Source organism: Phocoena phocoena, chromosome 16, assembly GCF_963924675.1.
Source record: "Phocoena phocoena chromosome 16, mPhoPho1.1, whole genome shotgun sequence".
NCBI lineage: Eukaryota > Metazoa > Chordata > Mammalia > Artiodactyla > Phocoenidae > Phocoena > Phocoena phocoena.
The window spans coordinates 25,590,007-25,617,139 of NC_089234.1; the positions used below are offsets into that span (position 1 = coordinate 25,590,007).

At 39.1% G+C, this 27,133-nt stretch overlaps 1 protein-coding gene across 2 annotated transcripts in view; it reads left to right on the forward strand.

The window, feature by feature from the left end:
* Positions 1 to 25,946, forward strand: part of NT5C2 (5'-nucleotidase, cytosolic II) — a 104,732-nt gene extending 78,786 nt beyond the window's left edge. Inside the window, exons 3-18 of one of the 2 annotated variants that reach the window (XM_065893714.1) lie at positions 6,626 to 6,743; positions 7,818 to 7,913; positions 8,244 to 8,267; positions 13,314 to 13,405; positions 13,574 to 13,631; positions 14,649 to 14,742; positions 15,388 to 15,441; positions 17,666 to 17,749; positions 18,780 to 18,821; positions 20,580 to 20,687; positions 20,956 to 21,022; positions 21,747 to 21,917; positions 23,318 to 23,369; positions 23,486 to 23,546; positions 23,686 to 23,862; positions 24,469 to 25,946. In XM_065893714.1, the coding sequence (XP_065749786.1) occupies positions 6,626 to 6,743; positions 7,818 to 7,913; positions 8,244 to 8,267; positions 13,314 to 13,405; positions 13,574 to 13,631; positions 14,649 to 14,742; positions 15,388 to 15,441; positions 17,666 to 17,749; positions 18,780 to 18,821; positions 20,580 to 20,687; positions 20,956 to 21,022; positions 21,747 to 21,917; positions 23,318 to 23,369; positions 23,486 to 23,546; positions 23,686 to 23,862; positions 24,469 to 24,708 (1,538 nt within the window). In that variant the 3' untranslated portion in view covers positions 24,709 to 25,946. The remainder of the gene's footprint in view (positions 1 to 6,625; positions 6,744 to 7,817; positions 7,914 to 8,243; positions 8,268 to 13,313; positions 13,406 to 13,573; positions 13,632 to 14,648; positions 14,743 to 15,387; positions 15,442 to 17,665; positions 17,750 to 18,779; positions 18,822 to 20,579; positions 20,688 to 20,955; positions 21,023 to 21,746; positions 21,918 to 23,317; positions 23,370 to 23,485; positions 23,547 to 23,685; positions 23,863 to 24,468) is intronic. The other variant, XM_065893715.1, reaches the window with a different exon arrangement.
* Positions 25,947 to 27,133: the final 1,187 nt, after the last annotated feature.

Consider the following 27,133-nt stretch of genomic DNA (forward strand, 5'->3'; position numbering starts at 1 on the left):
ACCCTGATAGAGGTGTTGGAACATATTACCTGAATCTGAGTTTCAGAAAGTTTGGTAAACCTTATAGTACCTTGAGATGCTGGTTATAAAAGTGAATTATCCGTATAAGCCTGAGTAAATGATACATATATATATATTTTTTTTAATAGATTTATTTATTTATTTTGTTTTTGGCTGTGTTGGGTCTTTGTTGCTGCACAAGGGCTTTCTCTAGTTGCAGCGAGCAGGGGCTACTCTTCATCGCAGTGTGTGGGCTTCTCATTGCCTTGGCTTCTTGTTGCAGAGCACGGGCTCTAGGGGCGTAGGCTTCAGTAGTTGTGGCACTCAGGCTCAGTCGTTGTGGCTCGCGGGCTCTAGAGCGCAGCAGGCTCAGTAGGTGTGGCACATGGGCTCAGTTGTTCCACAGCATGTGGGATCTTCTCGGAACAGGGCTTGAAGCCATGTCCCCTCCATTGGCAGGTGGATTCTTAGCCCCTGCGCCACCGGGTAAGTCCCATACATATTTTTAAAGAAGACTTCCTGGGCTGGGTTAATTGGCCCCATTTCTGTCCCTCTGTACCTCCTTAGTCACATTGTATTGTGGATCTTCTAAAATTTATTATAAATATCTAATTGTATATCCCTGTTGCGCACTACGAGCTCCTTCAGGCCAAAGACCATGAGTTATTTTGTTTTCTGTTCTTAGCATCTAGTACCTGTACACAGTAGGCATCCAAATGTCTGTTATATTATTCTAACTTTAGTACAGGCATTTGAGTGTGATGATCTGTTCTTATTTGGTGGAAAAATTATATACTAGCTATTTCTTTTCTTTTTTTTTAATTACAAGCAGCTTCTTTGGTTAAAGAGGATTTTTAAAGTTATTTCAATAATTTTCAGTTTTCCGCATTTTAAGTTGAAAACAATAGCCGAAATACACATTCCTAGTAAGCATACAGGTTCTCAGAGGGAAAATTTTGAGTTAGGTAATTTTTTTCATTTTATTTTAAAGTAAACATTCTTTTAATACTCTTGGTAATTTTTAAAACAAATCTTTTAATTACCATTTAATTTTACTTTTGCAATAAATTGAGACTGGCAGTCTTTCAGACTCTGCTTGTTTACTTATTTACATGTCTAGCCATGTGGAAGTTGGTTTTATTTTATATTACTGAAAGTGTTGAATGGTATCTAGCTTTTGTATTTTAGGTAAATTAAAATTGAGGTAGTTTTTAGAATTTTTCAATATCTCTTTTTAGATCATTTATGATCTCTTAGGTTAGAGAGAAAATTTTTGACTATGTCTGTGATATTGTGTTGGGGTTTTCAAATAGTTGTGAAAAGTAGAAAAAGTCCTCTGGTGTCTGTTTATATGGGAATGGAAAGATTTAATTTAAAATTTCCTTAATGAAAATGTGAATTATTATCTTTGCTAGTTACAGTCTCAGAGAGCTAAGATCACTTAGCCTAAATAAATAGAGAACATTGATGTTGATCACATTCGTAGCATAAAAGCAAATAACTATTCTTGAGTGGTTGGATTGGATTTTTGCTTTTCAAAGTGTGATTGGTAGTGCTGGTTTCTCCTAGTTGTAATGTTTTTAGAAATTTTCAACATTGTATCTAGTCATTTTTGCTCTTCCATTTTGTACCATCTCCCTTTCACAAAAAATCCAGAAGTTGGAGAAATCTAACCATATGTTTACAAAAACCTAAATGTCTCGAGGAAAAATGACTCCCTATAAAGTTAAACACAATTCATATCTTAAAAGTATCAATATCTTGGGCTTCCCTGGTGGCGCAGTGGTGGAGAGTCCGCCTGCCAATGCAGGGGACACGGGTTTGTGCCCCGGTCTGGGAGGATCCCACATGCCACGGAGCGGCTGGGCCCGTGAGCCATGGCCACTGAGCCTGCGCGTCCGGAGCCTGTGCTCCGCAACAGGAGAGGCCACACAGTGAGAGGCCCGGGTACTGCAAAAAAAAAAAAAAAAAAGTATCAGTATCTTGAAAGGATTTATGTATCTTCAAGTCAGTTATCTTACTAGAATAGGTAGTTTCTTTAACTTTATGAAAGTAGAGTTGTATGACTCCATTTACTGAGGGCAAATATACACTCACAGAATCAAAATAAAATTTTACCCTCTATTTCATATTTAGACATCTGGTTAGATTTTTAGTAGGGTGACGTTGGTTTTTATCTTTATCAAGATTACAAAATTAGGTGTTAGAAGGGTAGAAAAGTAGGTAGATAGGTACAGGTAGACTTAGTTTAAATGGGTACTTAAAAGTAAGATGAGACTGCTCTGGTATATTCTTGTATCCTTTATTAGTCTGTTTCACTTACTATAGTTCAATTTTAAACGCTGTTTACCAGTTGCATTCAGTTTCTATCATATAAACCTGAAATGTGCTAGAAAAAATAAACTAAGACAAAAGAAATTTATTTTTCTGTTTGTCTTTTGACTTAACATTCAGGATCAGACTTGGCTTGTAATCCAGGCTCAGGGTACTGGAAAAGTTAAATAATGTATAATACTTAAGCTTATCTTCAATACCCTTGTTTTGTTATGGCTAATTAGATGAATTTAAGTGATGGTCAGAGGCTTCTAAATAGGAGGCAGTAACTCCTATTAATACCAATTTCCAAATGGTATCTCTCTGTTCCAGCCCATCACAACAGTTTTAAAACCAGTTTTTGTTTTTGTTTTGTTTTGTTGCTTTGTTTTGTTTTTTAACAGGAGTGCCAGTGTAACTCCTTCAAGACTGGAGTGACACACTCTGCATCTGCATCTGCCTCATGTGAGTTCTCATTTTGGCAGCAGCATTCTGCTAGGCTGGAACCTCTGTAGAGGTTTGCCCTTCCTTTGTCTAAAATCTATAAACTACTACACAGTGTGTCTTGGTGGCAAAGGTAAAAAGTGCATGAGAATTCCAGACTTCCCTGCAGAAAGTTTTCAGCTCACCTAAAGGGACTGTCTCCTCTAATCCAGATTCTATCTTGTATGAACAAATTCTACTCAAAACAACCCACAACTTTCACCCCCACAACATGCAGCTGATATTTTTTGAAGAACTGTTTTTCCCTCGCAGATTATGGAATAAAGAATATCTTTAAATGCTCTCAGTAGCTTCAGCTTTCAAAGCTTTGGCTGTTCTCTTTATAGTCTGGTTACGTAACCTGAGAACACTGTGTGCTGCCCTGGTGCCTGAAGCAGTCCTCTTTTTTGGACTCTGGCCCTTAAAATAACCTCTTCCTTTGTCTTTGGATATTGGGTAAATTAGAATAGGCCTGAGGACCTTCCTGAAAGAGAAATAAGCAGTGAATGTGTGAGGCTGTGTTACTCTTGAAGCTATTGGCAGTGTTTTGGAAAGTCAGTTGTGAGAACTGAGTTTGAAGCTATGCATCATTTACTTGCCAGTTTTGCCAGACAAATTGAAATTAGAGCCTTTGCAGCTGTGGAGGGCATATAGAGCTCTAGTCTGAGGTGATATATATGGTTCCCCACAGATGTCCAGGCTGGCTTTGAAGGGCCTGGTTGATTAAAAAAGAAATTTTGCTATCTATCTGTTTATTTATTGAAGGCATGATGGTACTTTGTAGGGTTCAGGAATTGTCATTTTTACCACCAGGTGGGAACAAATTGTGATTTTTCCCAAGGGACACTTAGAACAAAACATCTAGATTCATGCTCTGTCCAGCTGCAATTCTGCTTCTCCAGCCCTGGTTGTACTGTACAGTGCTCTAGGGGCTGATTTAATGACCTGGGAGTTCCTGTTACTGAAATGATTATCCAGGAAGCTTATGAGAAAATGTCAATACCTTGTAGGTCTTACTGATTAATATAGAGCTTAGTGAAATAGATAGTGTTGTCAGAGTGGAACTTGGACTCTCTTTGCTAAATCCATTCCCACCTGTGATTAGAGCAGTTTCTTTTGGACTAGTTGAAAGAAATCGGAGGGAGAGTAGTGTGTTTCAACACCCAAGCTTAAATGTTGATGGCCTACTTAATCTAGAAATTCATTTTTAACAGTGGCACTATATGCCACCACAAAAAGCTTTGGATGAGACTCAGGGAGACCGAAATTCTGGCTTCAGCTGATGTTTCTACATGCTGTGTAACTTCAAGTTAGCAAATGGGGAAAATACACTGTATTTTTTGGAAGCACCCTAAACTCATTGAGAGAAAGGAAATTTAAAGTATTTGTTTCTGTAGGTGGAATTTCTAGAAAGTCAGCTCAGTTGAACACTTGGAAGTTCTGCCTTGGAATAAACACAATGTGACAAGAGTATAGTGTTTTATTTTCTGTTATTCTATTCTTTATGGTGGCAAAATGGGGAATTGAGATCTCTGCCCTCACACATTTTTTTTCACGAAAAATTCTGAGTAAATTGATTTGGGTTTCAATCTGAATTGCCTCATAGAAATAGATCTTAATCACTATTACTCCATCACTTCCCTAACTAGGGAAAATTATTCATTTAGGGGCGAGCCTGGGTGGAGGGTGTTTAAGTTTTGTTTCTGTCTCCCATTCTTAAGGCATATCCAGCAAATTATCTTTCTGAAAAATTAATAATTGAAAACATTTTATATGGGCCAAATCCTATGAGAATGAATGTCAATGGATTATCCAAATTACTGAGCTATACTGGAATTTTGTTCCATTAAATATTGTTTGACATAAGTGGGGCTTTGTTAGGACTGAGAAGTAATTTTTGTTTTATGAAAATTTTGTTAAAATGAAATTCACTTTCAATTGAGGTGGAAGCACGGGGTGGGGTGAGATATTCTTTTATACTCTCAAAATAATTCAAATTGACATCAGTGGATACCATGCTTTCCTGGTTTTATGATAATACACCAGCTCTTATTCTGTTAGCATGTATGAATATATAGCACTTCCTTTACCACAGTGTACATCATTCAAATTTAAGAATTCCACACTTGAGGATTCAAAACATTTTGTGGGCAGGGATGGGTGAGGATGGGGCTGGAATTGACGGGAGGGGAAAAATATAGCCAGTTTTGAAAATGTTAGCCAGGGTTAGCATTAGCCTTAAATTATTATTACCCCTGAGACCACAGACGAAATGACAGCTTCTTTTGGCATTGTTCTGGTGAGATGAGACTTAAGCATCTCCTAAAGGACCTTAAAATTTTGAGGCTTATAAATATGACAAATGTTTATTAAAAGATTTTAAAATCTCACCTTTTTTTTAAAATTTCAATTTAATTGAAAAGAGTAGATAATACATTAATACGTTACAAGTTTTAAAGGTACAGAAGAAGGTACCTGAAAGTCTTCTTCCTTCCCCTATCTCTTAGTCACTCAGTTCCCTTCTGTGGGGGAAACCACTATTGCTGTTTTCTTTTATGTATTTCCAGAAATATTCTAAAGGATTGTTTTTGGAAAGGGAAAGTTGAATCATACTCATTAAAACATTAGCACTAACTTGGACAGGCAGGCTAATTGCAGTGAAGAATCAGTTTGAGCCATAGGCTACATGTGTTAATTATAGGTAGAACTATAATAATAATAATAGCTTAATTATTATGAGACAAAGGAATAGGATGTTTGGGGGTGTTTTTCAATCCTCATTTGGCATTTAGCAAGATTGCAGGTATTTTTATTTTTATTTTTATTTTTAATATGGCTTACCCAACCTAGAGACTGATGGATGGTTGCCTACCTACATCTTTCATTTGGAAGAAGCATGTTTAAAGGAGCATTTTCTTTATACTAAACTGCAATGATGATTCTGAAAAGATTTTTCATTATAGAAAACTTCAGACATATAATATTAAAGAGAAACCCCCATATTCCAAAATCCATTTTATTTCACCTGTAAAAAACTCATTATTCTTCTTTGGCAGATAGGAGGTACATATATTTTATATATATATACTTGCTCGTACTCATTCTTCCATAATCAGGTCTAATAAAATGAGTTATAATTCTTCAATGTCTAATTCCCAATTCATATCCAGATTTTCCTATCTCAGACATGTCTTCTTATGGTTGTTTTAGCACTAATAATTTGCAAAATGCAATTTTGATGGCTATGACATTGTCAGGGCTGATAAAGAAAACAAGTAAATCCTAACAAATGGAATCATGCTGATTGGAGAAGGAATTTAAAGTAACTACTAAGCCAGATAGGAATTCTAAAAATAGACTGGTCTTTAAGAAAAGAAAAAACAACTAATTTTGAAGGATTCCTACACCAATCATGCACAACAGTGAGGACTTCAACATACATAGATCTATCTAGTTTTATATTAATTATATTCTCATGGTTAATATCACAGCTGTGCATATTACATTATCCCACCTGCCTTTAGATTGTGGGCATGAAAGAATAAAGAGGAAATAATTTTGGAATTAGGTTTCCTAAGAATGAAGGAACTCTTCTGAAATGCCTGATAATTCATTTTGTTGCTGCTCCTCCTACTATAATATGACCTATTTCCACAGACTGACAGTTGAGTTCTGTGATTACTCAGGGCGGTACAAAACATGGAGTTTGAAGGAAACGAAGAAAAATGGCAGATTTAGGAGGAGAGAGGAATTGGGAAAGTAGAAATTCGCTCATTTGCCTCCTATTTTAAGTGGCCATTCTTTTAATGAGAACCTCCTCTTTGTGCAGTGTACAAGTCCCCGGAGTATGAGTCCCTTGGCTTTGAGCTTACTGTGGAGAGATTAGTTTCTATTGGCTATCCTCAGGAGCTGCTCAGCTTTGCATATGATTCTACATTCCCTACCAGGTAATATTTCAAGATTATTTTTGGATTAAGACTCCTCCTTCTGTCCCCAAAATTAATAATTCCAAATGCATCCTCAATCAAAAAACTTCCCCCAAACAAACAAAAAACCAACAGAACATCAAAAGATTCTTTGGGGGTTTTTTGTTTGTTTTTGGTTAGTGTTGATTCTGAAATGACCATGAAACCTTTCATGTACACCATATATTTTGTGTTCCTGACTTGAACTTTGAACTTAGTTTATTGTTATTAAAGAAGATCCATTATTAAAGAAGATCCATTTATGAGAAAGAAGAGGGATTATTAAAATTGATGGACGGTAATCGCAGATGCTCTTCTCTTATGGTATTGGAGAGCGGTTACATGTTTTGCTAATATATTTAACTTGGTAATCAGGAGGCTTCTTGGCAGTTTGCATTCCTGGATTTGATAAGAAAGATTTGACACCAAGAAAGATGATGCTGGGACTTCCCTGGCGGTCCAGTGGTTGGGACTTCGCCTTCCAATGCAGGGGGTGTGGGTTCGATCCCTGGTTGGGGAGCTAAGATACCACATGCCTCGTGGCCAAAAAAACAAAACATAAAACAGAAGCAATATAGTCACAAATTCAATAGAAGACTTTAAGATTGGTCCACACCAAAAAACTTAAAAAAAGAGAAAGATGATGCTTATTTTGAGATGCCATCATATATGTCCCATATACAACATGTAACAGAGGGAAATATAAGGCAGCTCAGTTGTCCAAGGAAATTAAGAGAGACTCTGTTTTAGGATAGAACCAGCTGTATTAAGAGGAACTATTGTTTACACCTTGTTTGATTAAGCTCTTATTTCTCACATAAAACAGTTGTGATTATTTATCTGGACAGAGTAAATATTTGTTAGTTGTTCTGAGATTCGTTTTTAAGATTTTATTCACTCACTTTAGCCTCTAGAGTTATATTGTTTGGGGATATACTTGAGCTGCCATAAAACCTGAATAAGGTGAGGGTTGGTTTGTGGTGATGGAGTAAATACTCCATTAGATTATTGCCTTTATTACTTTGCATGATTGGTGATGTCTTCATTTTTACATAGGGGACTTGTCTTTGATACACTATACGGAAATCTTTTGAAAGTTGATGCCTATGGAAACCTCTTGGTTTGTGCACATGGATTTAACTTCATAAGGGGGTGAGTACAAAGAACCTTTAACCTCTTTCTCGTGTTTTTATAGTCAAACAATATGAAGATGATATTGTCTCCCCAAATACAATATACTTTCCTATTCCCTCATCATTAAAGATCATTTCCTTTACATAAGGATACTTAAAAATTATTTATTAGGCAGTGAGGACCCAAACTGACTTATAAATATAGTTAGCAGTTACATTTTGTTTAAATTAGCGCCTTCTAATTATATAGCATACAACAAAGCTAATCTTGAAACTTGCCCCAAAAGAACTGTAGTGGCTTTGACTTATTTGAAATTCTAAGATTTTTATTTTCTCCTTTGTAATACAGTTCTCAGGTAGCTGCTCAGAAGAGGTATGTATGTAAAAGTGCTTTGAAAAATTTAAAACTACAGCAATGTAAATGACTGAGATTTTTAACAGCTAATACATTATTTTTTATATTACAATGAGTACCTTCAGGTATTTGATCATGCGGTTAAAATTTTTAAAAACATGGGGTTAAAAATGAATATAGAGTGACACTATTTAAAACAAATAAGGATACGTTTTATTTTCATAATTAGAATATTTCCACTGTTCTTACTAATTTGGACTTTTCAGAAACCCCAGTAATAAACAGCAGATAAAATTTAGTATCTAGTGTTTTTTTGTGAAACATCTCAAGTTTTCTTTAAAAATCACAGTGCCACAACATGACAGTTTCTATAATTGTGGCTTTACAATTACAGTATATATTTTCTCTACTGTTATATTACCTAATTTACTACTGACACTGTATTAGGATCACAGCAACTCTTAAAATCAGAATGGGTTAAGTGTCAGTCTGTTATTTATTTTCAATAGCAAAGTAGTAAAAACCACAGTCTACAATGAAGTTGTTAAAGAGACAGTGTCTTTTTGTTAAATACATTTTGGGATAAGAGACACAAACTAACAGAAACTGTACCAGAGTTTCCTTTAAACCTGAGGTCACAGCAATGCCCTATTTGGAATTGAATCATATGTTACAAGACTCTTCAGCTGGCATTACACAGGCTAAACAATTTCCAAGTGTACGTAGAACAGTATGAAGTGAACACCCTACCTTGACACACCTGGTTAGGCCAGTGGTTATATCTATCTTCCTTTCACTGTTCCTCTCGTGAGGAGTTTGTTCAAGTTCATGAATATCAAAAGGCAGGATTTAGACTGTGAAGTGACTGCAAATCTAAAAACCCAAGCTATTTTATGTATAGATATTGTCACTACAATTCAGAATCCCAATGATGATGAACCAAGGTTCTACTTATGAACGTCTGAAATGGACTTTTGTGTTACTGGGTAGGGGTGTAGTCAGAGAAGAAAAGGAAGAGAAGAAATTCTATATATTAGTACTACAATTAGATTTACTAACTCAAGATCCATAGACCTCCTTTCTTCCCCCCCAAATAAGCCAATAAAGTTTCCAAATAGCTGCTTTGGAAATACATTTAATATTGTTTCAGAAATAAGTCATTTATGAGTAAATGCAGAATCATTCAAACAGTACTTAGCACTGTACAGTCTTTAGAGTTAAATTTAAAAAAATAAGTCCATGGAGAAGGACAGAATGAAGATGGAGGGAAAGGAAGATAATTATTGAAGTAATAATGTGGACAAGGTTGGAAGGAAAATTAGGGCTCCAGCACGCATCACCTTATATGCCTTGCCAATTGAGTTGGAGCCTCTTTTCAGATTATGGTAAAGGCTTTTAAAGTTTTAGACTAGGATAATGTTGAGATCAAATCTTTATTCTGTGGGTCACAGATAGTTAGCAGTACTGTATTATAACCGTTTTCTTCCCAACTCCAAGTCTAGCATCCCTTCCTTTGTGATACATTACCTCCCCGTGAATTAATTTTTATTTTAAATGTATGCTAGCCTGACTTGACACTTAATTTAAACAAAATGTAGGGAATTCCCTGGCGGTCCAGTGGTTAGGACTCCGTACTTTCACTGCCAAGGGTGCAGGTTCGGTCCCTGGTCGGGGAACTAAGGTCCCGCAAGCTGTGAGGCGCGGCCAAACGTTTAAAAAAAAAAAAAAAAAAAGTAAAACAAATATAGTAGGGGCTTCCCCGGTGGCGCAGTGGTTAAGAATCCACCTGCCAATGCACGGGACATGGGTTCAAGCCCTGGTCCGGGAAGATCCCACATGCCGCGGAGCAACTAAGCCCATGCACCACAACTACTGAGCCTGTGCTCTAGAGCCCGCGTGCCACAACTACTGAAGCCCACGTGCCTAGAATCCGTGCTCTGCAACAAGAGGAGCCACTGCAGTGAGAAGCCCGTGCACCGCAACGAAGAGTAGCCCCCACTCGCCGCAACTAGAGAAAGCCCATCTGCAGCAACGAAGACCCAACGCAGCCAAAAATAAAATTTAAAAAAGAACATAACCCAAAAAAACAAATATAGTAAACAAAATGTAATCACTAACTGTATTTATAAGTCTGTTTGGGTTCTAATTGCCTAATAAATAACTATATTTAGGTAAAGGAATTATTCTTTAATGATGAAAACGTCATCTTACTAAACCTGACTGAGGAAAGCATATCATTACTATTCCCTTCTGCCTTAATTTTCATTACAGAAAATCTTGGAAGGCTAGAAGATATGCTATTCCATAAAGTTATTCTTTATTGGGAACACTTATTTCAGAAGGGTGACTAAGACAGGGAGCGAATGTGATTTTATATCCCTAACTAGAGTTCATGCCATTTGTAGTTAACAAACACAAGCAGGAATTTACCCAAGTTATTCTGAGTATGAACTTTAAATTTGGTGTCCTTTATTCAAAATAGTTAATCTTCATATTTTACTGTGAGGACTATGCATTTTTATGTTTTAGTTTTTCTCCCTTTTGGTTTCTCTGTTATATATATATATATTTTAAACATCTTTATTGGAGTATAATTGCTTTACAATGGTGTGTTACTTTCTGCTTTATAACAAAGTGAACCAGGTATACATATATCCCCATATCTCCTCCCTCTTGAGTCCCCCTCCCACCCTCCCTATCCCACCCCTATATATACTCTCTGTAATATTTTTATTAATACTATATCCCCTTCCTCTTCTTGCAGTGTTTTATTTCACTCTTTAAGGTTCTCATGCATCTCTAACTTCTGTTTTTTTTTCACTGGCTTTTTCTTTTAAACTCTGAATATCTTCTGTGGATCTAGTCTCAGTCTGCTCTTCTTTCTCTGCACTCTTAAGTGGCCTCTTCTGCTCTAATAGTCTTGCTGACTTCATTTATTACCTGTGCAGAGATGATCCCAGCTATCTCTCAAGTTTGAATCTCTATTTTAAGTTCTTGACCTTTGTTTCTAATTACCTGTAAAAATGTTTACTTTTAGATTAACATATCCAAAATAAAATTCCTCTTATATCTACTTTTTATCTAGTTTTCATGATTCTGTTTATGGTACCACCACCCTCTCAGAGACACCCTCTTAGTGTGAGCATCATCATCTTTGGCTCTTATGTTCCTCATCTACCACATCCGATAAGTTGCCTCGTCTTGTTCATTTTACCTTGGCAATCTCTCTTGAATAATTCTTCTAATTTCCTTTGCGCCCACTCTAGGACATGCCCCTCCTGCTCCCAACTGGACTACTACAGTAATCCCCTAACTGATTTCCCAGGCCTCTGTCTCTGTGTCAGTTAGTTTTTGCTGCATAATAAAGTACTTCAAAACTTAGTGGCTTAAAACAATGGCCATTTGATTTAGCTCAAAATTCTGAGAGTCAGCTGGGCAGTTCTGGGATTGCTCAGCTGATCTAGAATGGCCTCACTCACACGTCTGGCAGTTGGCAGCCTGTTGGCTGGGGCACCTCATTTCTGTATGTAACCTTTTACCCTCCAGCAGGTTATCTCACTCTCATTCACATAGCAGTCTCAGAGTTCCAAGTGCAGCAAGAGTAGGCAAGCCCCAATACACAAGTGTTTTCCAAGTCTCTGCTTGGATCCCATTTGCTGCCGTTCAAGCCTGTATTCAAGGATGGAGAAATAGACTGAGCCTCTTAATCAGAAAAACTGCAAAGTCACATTACAAAATGATAGGAAGAATTTGTAGCCATTTTTGCAACACATCACATTTCTTCCTCCGTTTTATCCTAAAACTCCTACTAATTTAATATTTTTACAACTCATCTCTGATGGTTTTATCCTTCTGCTTAAAAGCTGTCAGTGGGGACTTACATGGTGGCACAGTGGTTAAGAATTGCCTGCCAATGCAGGGGACACTGGTTTGAGCCCTGGTCCGGGAAGATCCCACATGCCGCGGAGCAGCTACACCATGCGCCACAACTACTGAGCCTGCACTCTAGAGCCCGTGAGCCACAACTACTGAGCCTGCGTGCCACAACTACTGAAGCCCGCACGCCTGGAGTCCGTGCTCTGCAACAAGAGAAGCCACCGCATTGAGAAGCCCATGCACTGCAATGAAGAGTAGCCCCTGCGTACCACAACTACTGAAGCCCACGCGCCTGGAGTCTGTGCTCTGCAACAAGAGAAGCCACTGCAATGAGAAGGCCACGCACTGCAACAAAGAGTAGCCCCCGCTCGCGGCAACTAGAGAAAAGCCCGCAGGCAGCAACAAAGACCCAATGCAGCCAAAAAAACCCCAGAACTGTCAGTGGCACTGTTGCCCCTGAATGAAGTATAAAAACAATAGCATAATTGCCTCAATTCATCTTTCTAGCTTTATTTTTCTCTGTTCCCTTTTCTCAGACTAGTTTCTGGATTCGTCTATCTAGCTTTCAAGGGCCAGCTCATATGCTACCATTTTCATGAATTCTTCCAAGATTTTCCTCTCCACATCCCCATATTCACTTCTCTCTACCCCTTAAGTTGAAATGGTCTCCCCTTCTTCAGTTTTCTCATAGCTCTTCGCACCTTGCTTGTAGTTGTGATTTTTTTACCTTTTTGTAATTGTCTGTGTATGTGACTCACCTCCCTTACCAGACTGAGAACTTTTTAGGGGCTGGAACCAAGCTTCTTCCTTTTCAGAGCTACCCATGTGTTTTTTGGGTTTTTAAAATTTTTTTTCTTTTTATTTGGTTGCGCCAGGTCTTGGTTGCAGCACGGGGACTCCTTACTTGCAGCTCCAGAGCTCCTTAGTTGTGGCATGCGAACCTTTACTTAGTTGCGGCATGCATGTGGAATCTAGTTCCCCGACCAGGGATAGAACCCAGGCACCCTGTATTGGGAGCACGGAGTCCTATCCACTGCGCCACCAGGGAAGTCCTGCCATGTGTATCATTTGGAACCCTGCCTTGCACATAGCCACCAAAATATCTGAATTAATTTTTGAATGATGAATATGTCTCAGAGTTATAATGTTATTTTTGAATGTCAGTTAATTTAAAATTTTTTCTTTCAGACCAGAAACTAGAGAGCAGTATCCAAATAAATTTATTCAACGAGATGACACTGAAAGATTTTACATTCTGAACACACTATTCAACCTACCAGGTAGACTCATTCTATGCTTATATATTACATATTCTATGCTTATTCTGTGCTTATATATACTGATGCTTTCCCTTCTTTCCATGATCGTTTGTCTTTGCGCAAGGACATAATGAAACAAATTTCATTATCTCACTTCTAGCTTATGAATATCTATTCTTCATTTTTCAGAGACCTACCTGTTGGCCTGCCTAGTAGATTTTTTTACTAATTGTCCCAGATATACCAGGTATGTATATACTATAATTTTCTTTTTCCAATTGATTTTTTAAAAAATTAATGTACAGGGTTTTAGAGAACTGGCCACTGCAGGTCTTTTCTGCTTTTCTGAAGTGAATTTAGTGCTAGTGAAAGATGCCACATTGCCAGCCTGAGAGATGGGACAGCACCAGCAGCTCCATGCAGGCTCTCACCTCCCACACGGCCCTCTCCTTGCCAGTGTGCTGCAGCCATGTTTGGAAGGGACCACTTCTGATTGGCTTCTCCTGGGAATGAAGACGGCCAGCAGAGGTGCTAATTGTGACAACTGAGTGGGAGGTTTGTGTGATGATTATCTGTCCAAGCAGAATTGCACTAAAACCCCCCAACTCATTTCACAGCAGCTACCCAGGAGCCATTCAGGGATGGTAATTTAGTTTCATTCCCAGGCCCAGCAAGATTAATTGAGTAGTAAATACTGTTTATCCTCCCTGAAGTAAAATTTTGCTTAAGTCTTGAAAAAGTTATCCTTTCCTTTCTAGGGAGAATTGTAAGTTCAGCCGTATGTGCCAGAGTTTGCAAACTTCTTATCCTCTTTAGGCCTTATCCACTTCAAGGCACTAAATTTGGTGGAGCACTAAGTCACTAAGATAAACAGAAAATAGACAATACCTTAGTACCTAGAGACAATGTCAGAAAAGTGAGGGTGGAGAGAACCTAAATTACCAATTTTAAATGTTTCTTTGATGGGAACCTGTTTCTTAAAAGTGATAAAGGACCTGATATTTTTGGAACTGGCCTTTTAGCTTCCATTCAGTATATTCTTCTACCACTTTGTATCTGTTCACAGTTACTGTATTCCATTGAACACTGTAGTCATCTCTGGTGGTCAAAATGGGTTTTCATTAGGGAGTAATTATTTTCCAAATTAGCCACACGGCCTTTATTATGTGACAATGGAACCTTTGGGTCCCCTGGGCAATGTTTGATATTCATTTTATTTACCCTCTTTTGGATTCCCTGTCATGTTCTTTTTATCTTTCTGTAGCTGTGAAACCGGATTTAAAGATGGGGACCTCTTCATGTCTTACCGGAGTATGTTCCAGGATGTAAGAGATGCAGTTGACTGGGTTCATTACAAGGTACCTAGGAGCTGCTTCTTCACCTGCTCACTGCCTGGCATGTGTTTTTTATGGTCTGACATTAACTTTCCAAGTGCAAATAGAGCAGAATTGTTCATCTGTTAAAAAAAAGTGGGGGGGTGGGATTTGCCGCTGGTGATAGCTGTCTAGAATACTTCTGTCCTTGTCTTTGGCTGTCCTGCTTACAGAGGTAATGCCGGTCTTTCCTCAGTGGTGGTGCTTGGCTTCTAGATCTTATTTCAGTTTGCATTTCCCAAACTTACTGGAAGAGATTTTAGCATTAGGATTATACTTACCATATCCTTTCAGGATGATTATGGTCCATTTGTTTTTTCCAAATACCTCCCACTTGGCCAATAACATTAACTAAGTAATATTATGTTTACATTTATTATAAATTATGCTGAATACAATATGAAATGCCTTTTGATTTCTAGTTTAAAATAAAAAGTTTTATATTTTAAATACATTTTGGAGGTGGAGTTGCAGCACATCACATCTGCCACTTTATCCTGGACTTGTTTAGTTTATCTACTTTTCTGGAAATACTTAAGAAATGCATTTAGGCTGACAGTAGTCACAGTTTTTATAATAAACTTAAAAATTGATTTTGTTCTCTTCTTGCTTTCTTTTTTCTTTCTCTAGGGTTCCCTTAAGGAAAAGACAGTTGAAAATCTTGAGAAGTATGTAGTCAAAGATGTAAGTAATAAAGGGAAAAATAGATCTGCATGATAGCTTCCTTTACCTATTAGGGAAATTAATAACAAGCTTATTTATAATGAAGTGGACAAGAGAAGATATTTCTCTGTCGTGGCAGTTTAACACACTCCGAGTATAATCACCAAGAGTTTTCAGCCGGAGCATGGGTTTTAGTTTTTCTTGTTTGTTACTAGGCAAGAAGACCCAGTATTTCATTTGTCCTTTAGCTCTAATTACAATAACAGCAGCTAGAGTGGTTACTTTGCGCACATCACTGTGCTAAGTGATTACATTCATTATCCCATTTAATCTTCCATATAACTGTGAGTTAGTTACTGTTACCTCTGCTTTATAGATGAAGAAACTGGGGACTTAAATAACTTGCCCAAGTTCATACAGTGAATAAGTAGTAAAGCCAAAGTCACACCTAAATGTATCCTGAATCATAACCACAGCGCTAGATCATCTAAAAAATGTACATATGGGGCTTCCCTGGTGGCGCAGTGGTTGAGAGTCCACCTGCCGATGCAGGGGATGCGGGTTCGTGCCCCGGTCCGGGAAGATCCCACATGCCGCGGAGCGGCTGGGCCCGTGAGCCATGGCCGCTGAGCCTGCGCATCCGGAGCCTGTGTTCCGCAACGGGAGAGGCCACAGCAGTGAGAGGCCCGTGTACCGTAAAAAAAAAACCAAAAAAACAAACAAAAAAAACACTATATGTGTGACTATTATTTAAATTGCCTTTAACCTATAAATAGGGAATAATGAGGAAAGCTTTAAAATACTTCAAGTGACATTAGTGGAAAACCTAATAAAATTTTTAAATATCTGTAGTTTAGTTAAAAGCATTGTGCCAATGTTAATTTCTTAGTTTTGATCATTATGCTGGGGTTAAGATGTTAATATTAAGGGAAGCTGGATAAAGAATATATAGAAACCCTCTGTACTATTTTCACAACTTTTCTGTAAGTCTGAAATGATTTCAAAATAAAAAGTACACACAGACATACACAGCACTGAGATGAGATACTTCTTCCTTTTCTTACAGAGTAAAAGTAGAATGCAATTATTTTCTCAAAGTTCTTTGGTAAAGATTTCTTATTGTTTTCATTCTTTGTACCTCCTATTTCCCATCCACTCCCACTCCCATGATTGTTGTTTCAAGAAAGAACACTGAGGGGTTCAGGAGGATTTAAGTGAAGGAAGCTATTTACTGTGAGAGAAGGAAAGGCTGTTTTTCTTTCTGGTCACATCAGGAGTTAGAATTTCCTCATGTATCTGCAGGTGGGTCTGGACATTTCTAGGTTGCATCATGACACATCATGTCATTTCTGCAAGGTATTTCATAAAATAAAAGTATATACGGTGAAGCCATATCTAATACTCTCCATAGAGTATTTAGCTGATGATGTTTAAAAATCAGCTTCTCCTCATCTCTCACACACTTAATTCACTTACTTTTAGAGATTACAAGGTAATTTAAACTCTTTCCTGAGGCAGACATAATGAGGAAGTTAGAGAGATGTTTTTAATAGGAATGTAATCATTTATATATTTTATATATAAATCTATTATATATACACCATGTATACACTACATACATGATACTTAACTCATGCATAGTGACAATGTGGTCTTCTAAATGCAAAATTCTGAAACCAACCAACCAACCAACCAACCAACCAACCATCCCTCCCTTAAAGGGCATCCCCTATTCCTATTTCAGTGGACAAAAGTCCAGTGTCTAACTACTCCACAGTGTAAATGAATATATACAGATGGTCCCCAACTTAAGATTTTTTGACTTTACGATGGTGTGAAAGCAATACACATTCAGTAGAAACTGTATGTGGAATTTTGAATTTTGATCTTTTCCCAGGCTAGTGATATGCCCTACGATACTCTCGTGATGCTGGGCAGCAGCAGTGAGCTACAGCTCCCAGTCAGCCATGCGATCACGGGGGTAGACAACTGGTAACATCCGTTCTACTTTTCACTTTCAGTACAGTATTCAATAAATTACATGAGATATTCAACCACTTTATTATAAAATAGGCTTTGTGTTTGATGATTTTGCCCAACTGTAGGCCAGTGTATGTTCTCAGCACGTTTAAGGTAGGCTTGGCTAGCTGTCATGTTTGGTGTATTATCGGGACATAACCCCAACACAAGTGGAGGAATATCTGTGTGTTTTAGTGTTTCGCTCATCATCATAATTATATTTCAGGGAAAACTGCCTTTGCTTCTAAGCCGGATGAAGGAAGTAGGGAAAGTATTTCTTGCCACCAACAGTGACTATAAATACACAGATGTAAGTGCTTAATATTCATATTTGTTTATTTATACAAAGGAATTATTTTGGACTAAAGAACTGTGACTATAATGAGGAAGATAGTTTATTAACTGAGGGTATTTTATTGCCATTTCATTTTGAAAGCAGAATGAAAAAAGCAAAAATATATAGCATACATCAGAGCGGTTCTCAAATTTTTCTAAATATTTCTTTTGACTTTTTTCCCTCATTACAATTGGCTACTTGAAGGTTTTCTCTTAGGGGTTATTTAAAACATTTGCGCTGATTAAAATGTCTTCGTTGTCTCTTTGTGCTTCATTTCTAAAACTTGAGAAGTTACACCCTTTATTATTGCACATGTGTACATATGTGCCCTCCCTGCTGTTGGGAGCCAGACAGAAATAGATGGTGCTAAGGTGTTTTGACTCTTAGCCATCAAAATTTACTACCTCTTAACTTAAAAAATTTTTTTGCCATGATTGAAGCATATAGAAAAGATGATTTAACTCCTTATCATGTTACTTTTGCTAAGACAGTTACAGGTTCCCAGTACTAACAGGAAGCTCAGCACTCCCCAATCCTCTTTATGTAAAATGTTGATTTAGAAATTTGGTGATTTGGAGTAAGCAAGTAAGTTGGCTTGGTTGGTCTAGGAACAGTAGTAAGAGGGCCAAGGTATATTATTTCCATGTGAGTCATTAGTTATCTCTACACCCTTATCTCAGATACCCTTTACCTCCAAATATGTGTTCCAGTCCACTAGGAGAACTGGATAGGAATATATGGATGTGCATCTGTACAAAAAAATCTAGAAGTCTGTGTTCTACTGAGAATGTCAGAAGCTTGCGTTTGTTTGCTATGATGAAGCATTCATTTCTGGCTTCTTCCACTGCCATGATTTCATAAACTTTAGAGGAAACAAGAATGTGATGAATCTTGTATTGAAAAAGACATGTCTTATAAAAAGCTTGTGTGTGATTTATTTAGGTGTCATATATCTCTTGCAGAAGTAGTATGTGGACCTTATGTTGGATTTTTTTTTTTCCAGAAAATCATGACTTACCTGTTTGATTTCCCACATGGCCCCAAGGTACTCTATTTAACTTAACAGACTGTTGCTTTAGTAACAATGAATGCATTTAATATCCTGGAATGTTGAGGGTAAGGAATTGGTCAGGAGCCATCCAGAAATCTTCATTAATATTAGAAGTAATGGGCTTCCCTGGTGGCGCAGTGGTTAAGAATCCGCCTGCCAATGCAGGGGACACAGGTTTGAGCCCTGGTCCGGGAAGATCCCACGTGCCGAGGAGCAGCTAAGCCTATGCGCCACAACTACTGAGCCTGCGCTCTAGAGCCCGTGTGCCACAACTACTGAAGCCCGTGCGCCTAGAGCCCATGCTCCGCAACAAGAGAAGCCATGGCAATGAGAAGCCCGTGCACCACAGCGAAGAGTAGCCCCCTCTTCCCGCAACTAGAGAAAGCCTGGGCACAGCACCGAAGACCCAGTGCAGCCAAAAATAAATAAATAAATATTAAAATAATAATAGTAATGCCAGGAGTTAGTGTAATTTAAAGTTGCTAGCAGTTTGAAAACTTAGTAGACAGAAATAAGAGAGATTCACGTGGTATTTAGTAGGATGAGATCAGAATAATTTTTTAAATGTTTATTTATTTATTTATTTATGGCTGTGTTGGGTCTTCATTTCTGTGCGAGGGCTTTCTCTAGTTGCGGCAAGTGGGGGCCACTCTTCATCATGGTGTGCGGGCCTCTCACTATCGCGGCCTCTCGTTGCGGAGCACAGGCTCCAGATGCGCAGGCTCAGTAATTGTGGCTCACGGGCCTAGTTGCTCCACGGCATGTGGGATCTTCCCGGACCAGGGCTCGAATCCGTGTCCCCTGCATTGGCAGGCAGATTCTCAACCACTGCGCCACAAGGGAAGCCCCAGAATAATTTTATGCCCAAGAAATTCTATACAGAGTTGTTACATTTGTGTGGCAAATAAAGGAATTTCCAGGTTGAAGAAGATAATGTAATTAAAAGAAACAGAGAAAATGTATATATTCTTGCCAACGTCTAGATTCTGCTGTTAGTTATTGCTGAGTTCTGTGCCAAAAGAACAGCTAACCTTGATATTTAGCAGAGAAGTCTTCACTCCTGTAGTTTGGCCATATTTAGATTTAAGGAATACTCATTGCGATTTAGTCACTAGGCTTCTTTGAATAAATGTCATAAATAACTGTTTTGAGATCACCTAAAAGCAGAGTAATGCAGTGCTCTTTGTCTTGACCTTAAAAGGTTAATGCCGTGGTTCCAGTTCAGGATGGAAGTAATGTTAACGGGCATCCCTTCTACGTTAGTGCTGATTAGCCTGCCATATAAGCCAAAGACCAGTGTGTACCTGGAACCATCATTCTGAGAACATAACTGATGAAATCTGCTAATAATAGTTCCACGTCAGTTGTATACTTCAGTTCTGATGCTAATCTGCCTCTTTATCTGTCTCTTACATATTTGTTTTGCAACTCTCTTTAGCCCCTTTGAGCCTCTTATAGCCCATTTTTAGAGTGTGAGCACACTTTGTTTCATACATTATATTGCTTGAAATAAATTGATAGGTAGGTGAAACGATTTAAAATATAGTGGTTAGAGTCATTGTTTATATTTTTACTTTGCCTGCTTCCAAAAGGATGTGGCTTATAATAAGCCACAATATGTTTTTAATAAAATAGTGGGATTTTTCTGGTTATACTTAGTATTTCTACATTCCTTTCATCTGATTGAGATGAAACATGAGTGCTTTAAGGTTAGGAGTGATGTTTTGGCTTTTGCTGTTTCTCCCTTATCAGCCTGGGAGCTCCCACCGACCATGGCAGTCCTACTTTGACCTCATCTTGGTGGACGCACGGAAACCACTCTTTTTTGGAGAAGGCACAGTACTGCGTCAGGTGGATACTGTAAGTTGAGAGGAAGGTGTATCTGTGAGCAATTACCCTTAATGTTCCTCCTTTCCCCACTCCTACTCTCCCTATGGAAACAGGTATTTTTAACTTATTAGCCATATCTCTCTTTTGAAGTTTTTTGGTCTTAATCGATATAGCAGAATAATTCAAATGAATATAATTCAAAAGTGACATTCATTTGGCTGCCTAGCCAAGTAGCATTTTGGGTGGAGATTGTGATAGAAGGATAAAGCATTACGAAGTTCCTATTCTTTTCTCACAGAAAACTGGCAAGCTGAAGATTGGTACCTACACGGGCCCCTTGCAGCATGGCATTGTCTACTCTGGGGGTGAGTCACAGACTTCCCCTTATTTAGTGTAAGTCTTTGCTCAGACCTTTGCTCAGACCTGAAAGCTTTGGTGTCCTCCTGGCACAGTGCCACATATACTCTTTAGAATTCTAAAGATATCGTCTCCTGATGGTAAACACTTCAATCACCTACTAATACAATAGGAGTCAGGGAGAAAGGTTTTGAGAAGTGGTCAGTATGTCCTAGTGAACCTTTGATTTTCACTAAAAGGATCAGTTTTTTCCAATCCTCCTTTTGCCTACTTGAGGCATTTTCTCAGTGTCTGGAATCATGTCGGGTGGTTCCCAACGGGTCCTCTAGGGGTTTTTAGGAGCCCCTGTGGACACAGATGTGTATTTTGTTGGAATGAGAAGCAGTGGAAGAAAGCCAACCTAATGGCAGATCTGTGATGAGAAATGGCAGTGGTACTTTGAAGGGTTACGTCCCCTAAAGCTGAGACGTGTAGTTTTGTTGCTCGCGTTTGGTGATCAAGGGCTCTGGTGAGCACAGTGGAGCTAAAGGCCTCGTCTTAGGGGCACTAAAAAGGTTGATGAAAAAAGACAATGGTGAGTCTTTATCTTTAAGAAAGGTGCACCCTTTTAGTGTGTTCCTCACATAGTTAAAAGAATAAAATTAATTGTAACTAATGGTTATGGTACTTGGAACACTGGTTTTTAATATGGAGACATTTATTGTTTTCTCATTGTTCGTTCCATTGTTTCAGGTTCATCTGATACAATCTGTGATCTGTTGGGAGCCAAGGGCAAAGACATTTTATATATTGGAGATCACATTTTTGGGGACATTTTAAAATCAAAGAAACGGCAAGGGTGGCGAACTTTTTTGGTGATTCCTGAACTTGCACAGGAGCTGCATGTCTGGACTGATAAGAGTTGTAAGGAGCCATTATTCTTACTTTATAAATCTTTGACGTAGCTAGTTTATATCTGAATGCCCAGCTATGAATCAGTCCTCTTTGATGAACCTTTACTTTGTATGCAGGGGGTCAGACAGAGGTGGTCAAAAGATGGGCCCTTGTATTTGGATACCTCCTTCTCATAGAGCCAGATATTTCACAGAAGCCCAGAATTTTGAGGTTATCTTGTTCAGCCGCCTTCTTGAATCCCTTTAAAGTTTAGAATATTACTGGTCTGAGTTATGTTACAGTAGCAACTGAAAGTGAACTCTGCTTACCTCTGTAGTCCCTTATTTGTTCAATCATGCCTGCTAGTTCCAGTCTCTCTGCCACCAGCTCGTATCTGTGATTCTGGGGCATTGATGGCTCTGAGTGCTGATCACCTGGTATTTATTTGCTCTTCTGAGAAGTAGAGAATGAGGCACTCTCTGAACTGAGCTATACTCTGCACTGAATTGAGCTTTGACCCTAGTTATGTAAAGATGTTTGACACACACAAGTTCTCCAGCCAGTCCTAGCTAGCGTCACTCACAGCGTGGTGGAAGGTCCTGCCTCTGGAAACTCAGCCTGCCTCAGGTAGTGACCCTGGCTCCCCCACTTACTATCTTCAGCCCTCAGGCAGGTTACTGAAACACCCTGTACCTTAGTATCCTCATATGTGAAAATGAGGGTAACACCTACTCTCATAAAGCTGCCTGCATAAAGGAGATAGAAGTAACAACCTTTCTCAACCGAGGCTCCTCATCTGAACCACAGAACAGACAAAATGATTTGAATGACTCTCGGTTCTCCCCAAAGATGGTAGATAAAGAAGATTTGTTATATACACTGGATACATCATGGCTGGATTCTCGTTGGGGAACCCAGGTTGAGAAAGGCTAGAACACACAGAAAGCATGCAACGTATAGTGGCTGTTGCTATTGTTTGTACTTCTTGGTGGGATTTTCTGGCTAGCCTTTCATCTACATTTTCAACTTTCTGCCTATAGAATTTTAGAAATCTAGTTGATTTGGTTCTGTTTTCTGGACTTGTGACTTATGCTTTTATCTAAAGATGGAAACCGTTAACACTTGCTTTGCTGACACACCTGAGATGGGGTATGAATTGGCACTTCATAAGCTCAGAATCAGCATCCAGTTAGGAAAGTTGTATGTAGTGGGTGGTTTTAAGTAGGAGGAAATGCTGGCGTCATCTGCCAGATTCCAAGCAGTGTCAGTGGGTTTTCCCGAAGGTGGGGGAAGGAAGTCATTTTACACACTCACCCATAGCTTTACTTTTCAGTCATATCTGCAGCCTTTTACTTTAGTTTTAGCAACAGTTAAAAACTAGATGATTTTTGTTTTACTTAAAACATTTTCCTTTTTCTTCCAAACTTTAGCACTTTTCGAAGAGCTTCAGAGCCTGGATATTTTCTTGGCTGAACTCTACAAGTAAGTTTCCTAACCCTAAAAATTTCTTCCCTAAAAACCATCTACCTCTTCAGGAGTCACTTAGATGTAAGAGACGTCCTTTCTGGAGATTTTCACTGGATTTTTCTTGTCTCCAGGCACCTTGACAGCAGCAGCAATGAGCGCCCCGACATTAGCTCCATCCAGAGACGTATTAAGGTATCCAAATGGGATTTGGGAGAAAACTTCGAAAATAAACTTTAAGTGATTTCTGATATTATACAGGGAGTGGCACATAGCCAGTGTTCAGTAAATATTTATCGAATGAGCTGAGCCTTAATCTTGTTCTTTGCTTTAGAAAGTAACTCATGACATGGACATGTGCTACGGGATGATGGGAAGCCTGTTTCGCAGTGGCTCCCGGCAGACCCTCTTTGCCAGTCAGGTGATGCGCTATGCTGATCTCTATGCAGCATCTTTCATTAATCTGCTGTATTACCCGTTCAGCTACCTCTTCAGAGCTGCCCACGTCTTGGTGAGTTAAAAAGCCTAAGGCTACTCTTTGCAGTTAAGATTACGCTGTTAAGGCCAAGAGCTGCCACTAGCTATCTGGCACGGTACAGGAAAGTTTAGATCATTTCTTTCCAATGTGCAAAGCCCAGAGCCAGGTTACATGGTTGCACAAAAAGGAGTTTTTGAGAAAGTATGAGCAAGATAGAATGTTACAGAGCTTAACTTTACTTTGAAAACTACTTGGTTTAAAAGTTGTTTGAATGGTAAAGACTTCCTCTATTATTAGTGCTAAATGAGAGAAGTGTAGTTTTAAATTCCTATATTCCAGTACTGATCTATATTTCAAGACTTTTTTGCTGTGAAATAAATAGGAAATAATAATCTCTTCTCTCCCATCTTACCCAGTTTCAGGCTATAGTATACAGTGTGGGCACAGTTTTGAGTGGGAGAGAAGAGAGGATAGGCAGCTTTAGGAAGTTCTAGGAAGATACTTCAGTAGCTGAATTGGCTTGGCCTCTGGCCCATTATAGGTGCTTCTGTACAGCCATCTAACAAAGGCAGAGGGATTAGGATCTGGGAGACAGCTGTTTTGTTCTGCCTGCTTTCTGAACCTCTGACTTTGTTGTAGATGCCTCATGAGTCAACAGTGGAACACACACATGTAGATATCAATGAGATGGAGTCCCCTCTTGCAACCCGGAACCGTACATCAGTGGATTTCAAAGATACCGACTACAAACGTCACCAGTTGACACGGTCGATTAGTGAGATTAAGCCCCCCAACCTCTTCCCACTGGCCCCCCAGGAAATTACACACTGCCATGATGAAGATGATGATGAAGAGGAAGAGGAGGAAGAGGAAGAATGAGGAGGAAAAGCAAAACTGAGCACCCATTAAACAAGTTCTGGCAGGACTCCCAGGAGTAAAGGATATCCCTGTGGGGGGTGGGGGGGCTCCATCAAAGGTACATCCGGAAAGTTTCTGAAGACTTTAAAATACTCTAATCGTAGGGGATACTTGTTTTAGTTTTGTGTGTCTGCACTCTTTGCAGATGGGTCAGAATTGTAATGGAGTCTGTACTGGAGGAAAGTAAGGGTAAAGCTGGGCTGAACTGCATGCAGCTGGCTCCATCGTGGCTTGTGACACTGTTGCCTTGTCTTGTTTCATCATCAGTATGTCATAGTGTATCCAGATACACTAAGGGTGGTGAAGGGTCTCAGAGTGGAGCAAGGAAGACAATGGGAAGACAATGGGAAGAGGTGATCCAAAAATGTTGTTATGGTACAAATCGTGCTCTTATTCCAAAATCCATCTTTTTCAGTGCATTGCATAAGTATTGTATATCAGTGGAGAAATATATTATTTCCATTATCAAATGTAGTCTTCTGTTAAGGTCAAGGTTCCTTTACAAGCTTCTGTAAGTGTCCTCAGTGACTCCAGTAAGGCTGCTGTCAGTGGCTTAGCAGATGTGTTCTCTACTTGCTGTAGGTAGGGCTGGTCTGGAATGGACTGCAGCAATTTCATTTTGAGGCAGAAGTCTTCATCCACTTCTACATGTTTTTGATTGATAGCAAAAATGTTTATTATCCAAAAACACGGTCTTTTTCTCATCTGGGATAAATCTATAGAAAGAATTCAGCTGAAAGAGGACAAAGGATGAAGCCACCCGAAAAGAAGAGAACCTCCTCCTTATATTACACCATAGCGGAGTAACTTCATTAGTGTGGGCCATATCGTGTGGCTCATGCCACCCCGTTCCAGCCTTCTGTATCCTCTTGCTGTATTTCAAATTCAAGCATAAGAGGGTGGGAAGAGGGCTCTGTAAGCCAGAACCTTTACAAAACCAGGGCACATCAACGTGGATAAATTCACTTCAGAATCCCAAGTGAAATCACTTCTTGTTGTTCAGAACAAGAATGGAATCACTGTATACTTCAAGGTATTATAACTGCCTCACCGGAACAGTGAAAGTTGTTACAACATTTTTCACAGTGGTGTAGACTCTTACTTTAACCTTCATATGTTTCTTCCATTCTTACTGTCATTTGTCAACACGGGAGGGTAGGTTAGCTGCTCTAGAAGTCAATAAAGTATAATATTTCTAATACTGACTTTGACCCCTTCCTGTAGCACAACTATAGTAACTGCTAGTCTTCAAGTGGGTTTAGGGTTTTTTTTGGTTGTTTTCTTTTAATTAATTATTTGTTTTTGGCTGTGTTGGGTCTTTGTTGCTGCACACGGGCTTTCTGTAGTTGCGGTGAGCAGGGGCTACTCTTCGTTGCAGTGCGCAGGCCTCTCACTGAGGTGGCTTCTCTTGTTATGGAGCACAGGCTCAGTAGTTGTGGCACACGGGCTCAGTAGCTGTGGCTCGCAGACTCTAGAGCGCAGTCTCAGTAGTTGTGGCGCACAGGCTTAGTTGCTCCGTGGCATGTGGGATCTTCCTGGACCAGGGCTCAAACCCGTGACACCTGCAGTGGCAGGCAGATTCTTAACCTCTGCGCCACCAGGGAAGTCCGTGGGCTTAGGTTTGACTTAGTGATATCAATTTGACTTTCTCTTAAAGGAAATATAGTCTAGCATGATTAATGGCTAAATTTATAGCACTTAAATAGGCCTCAGTTTTTTCATGGAAAGTTTTTTGGTACAGGACTACGAGGTGAGGCTTTTTTTTTTCCCCCTTTTTTTTTTTTTCCCCTTTTTTAAAAAATCATTTTATAGGTAGGGAACACAGCTCAGTAACTTAGCCAAGGCCATATTACATCACCACTTTGAATGTGTAGGGCTTTACACTGTCACATCAAGACATGTACATTCTGGTATCTGTTAGGAATTTATGCTACTTTTAAAGTATTAGGTTAGAAATGCTATTGCAGGGACTTCCCTGGTGGTGCAGTGGTTAAGAACCTGCCTGCCAGTGCACGGGTCATGGGTTTGAGCCCTGGTCCGGGAAGATCCCACATGCCACGGAGCAACTAAGCTCATGCGCCACAACTACTGAGCCTGCGCTCTAGAGCCCGTGCTCTGCAACAAGAGAAGCCACTGCAGTGAGAAGCCCGCACACCGCAATGAAGAGTAGCCCCTACTCGACACAACTAGAGAAAGCCCGCGTGCAGCAACAAAGACCCAACGCAGCCAAAATGAATAAATAAAATAGGCAAAGTATATAAATAGAAAAGAAAAAAAAAGAAATTGTTATAGCAATTAGATATTGCTCCTGTTTTAAATTTTAGCAAATATGTTTGTGATCACCCCAGCTATTAATTATTCTCATTCAAGATGGAGATGCTGCCCA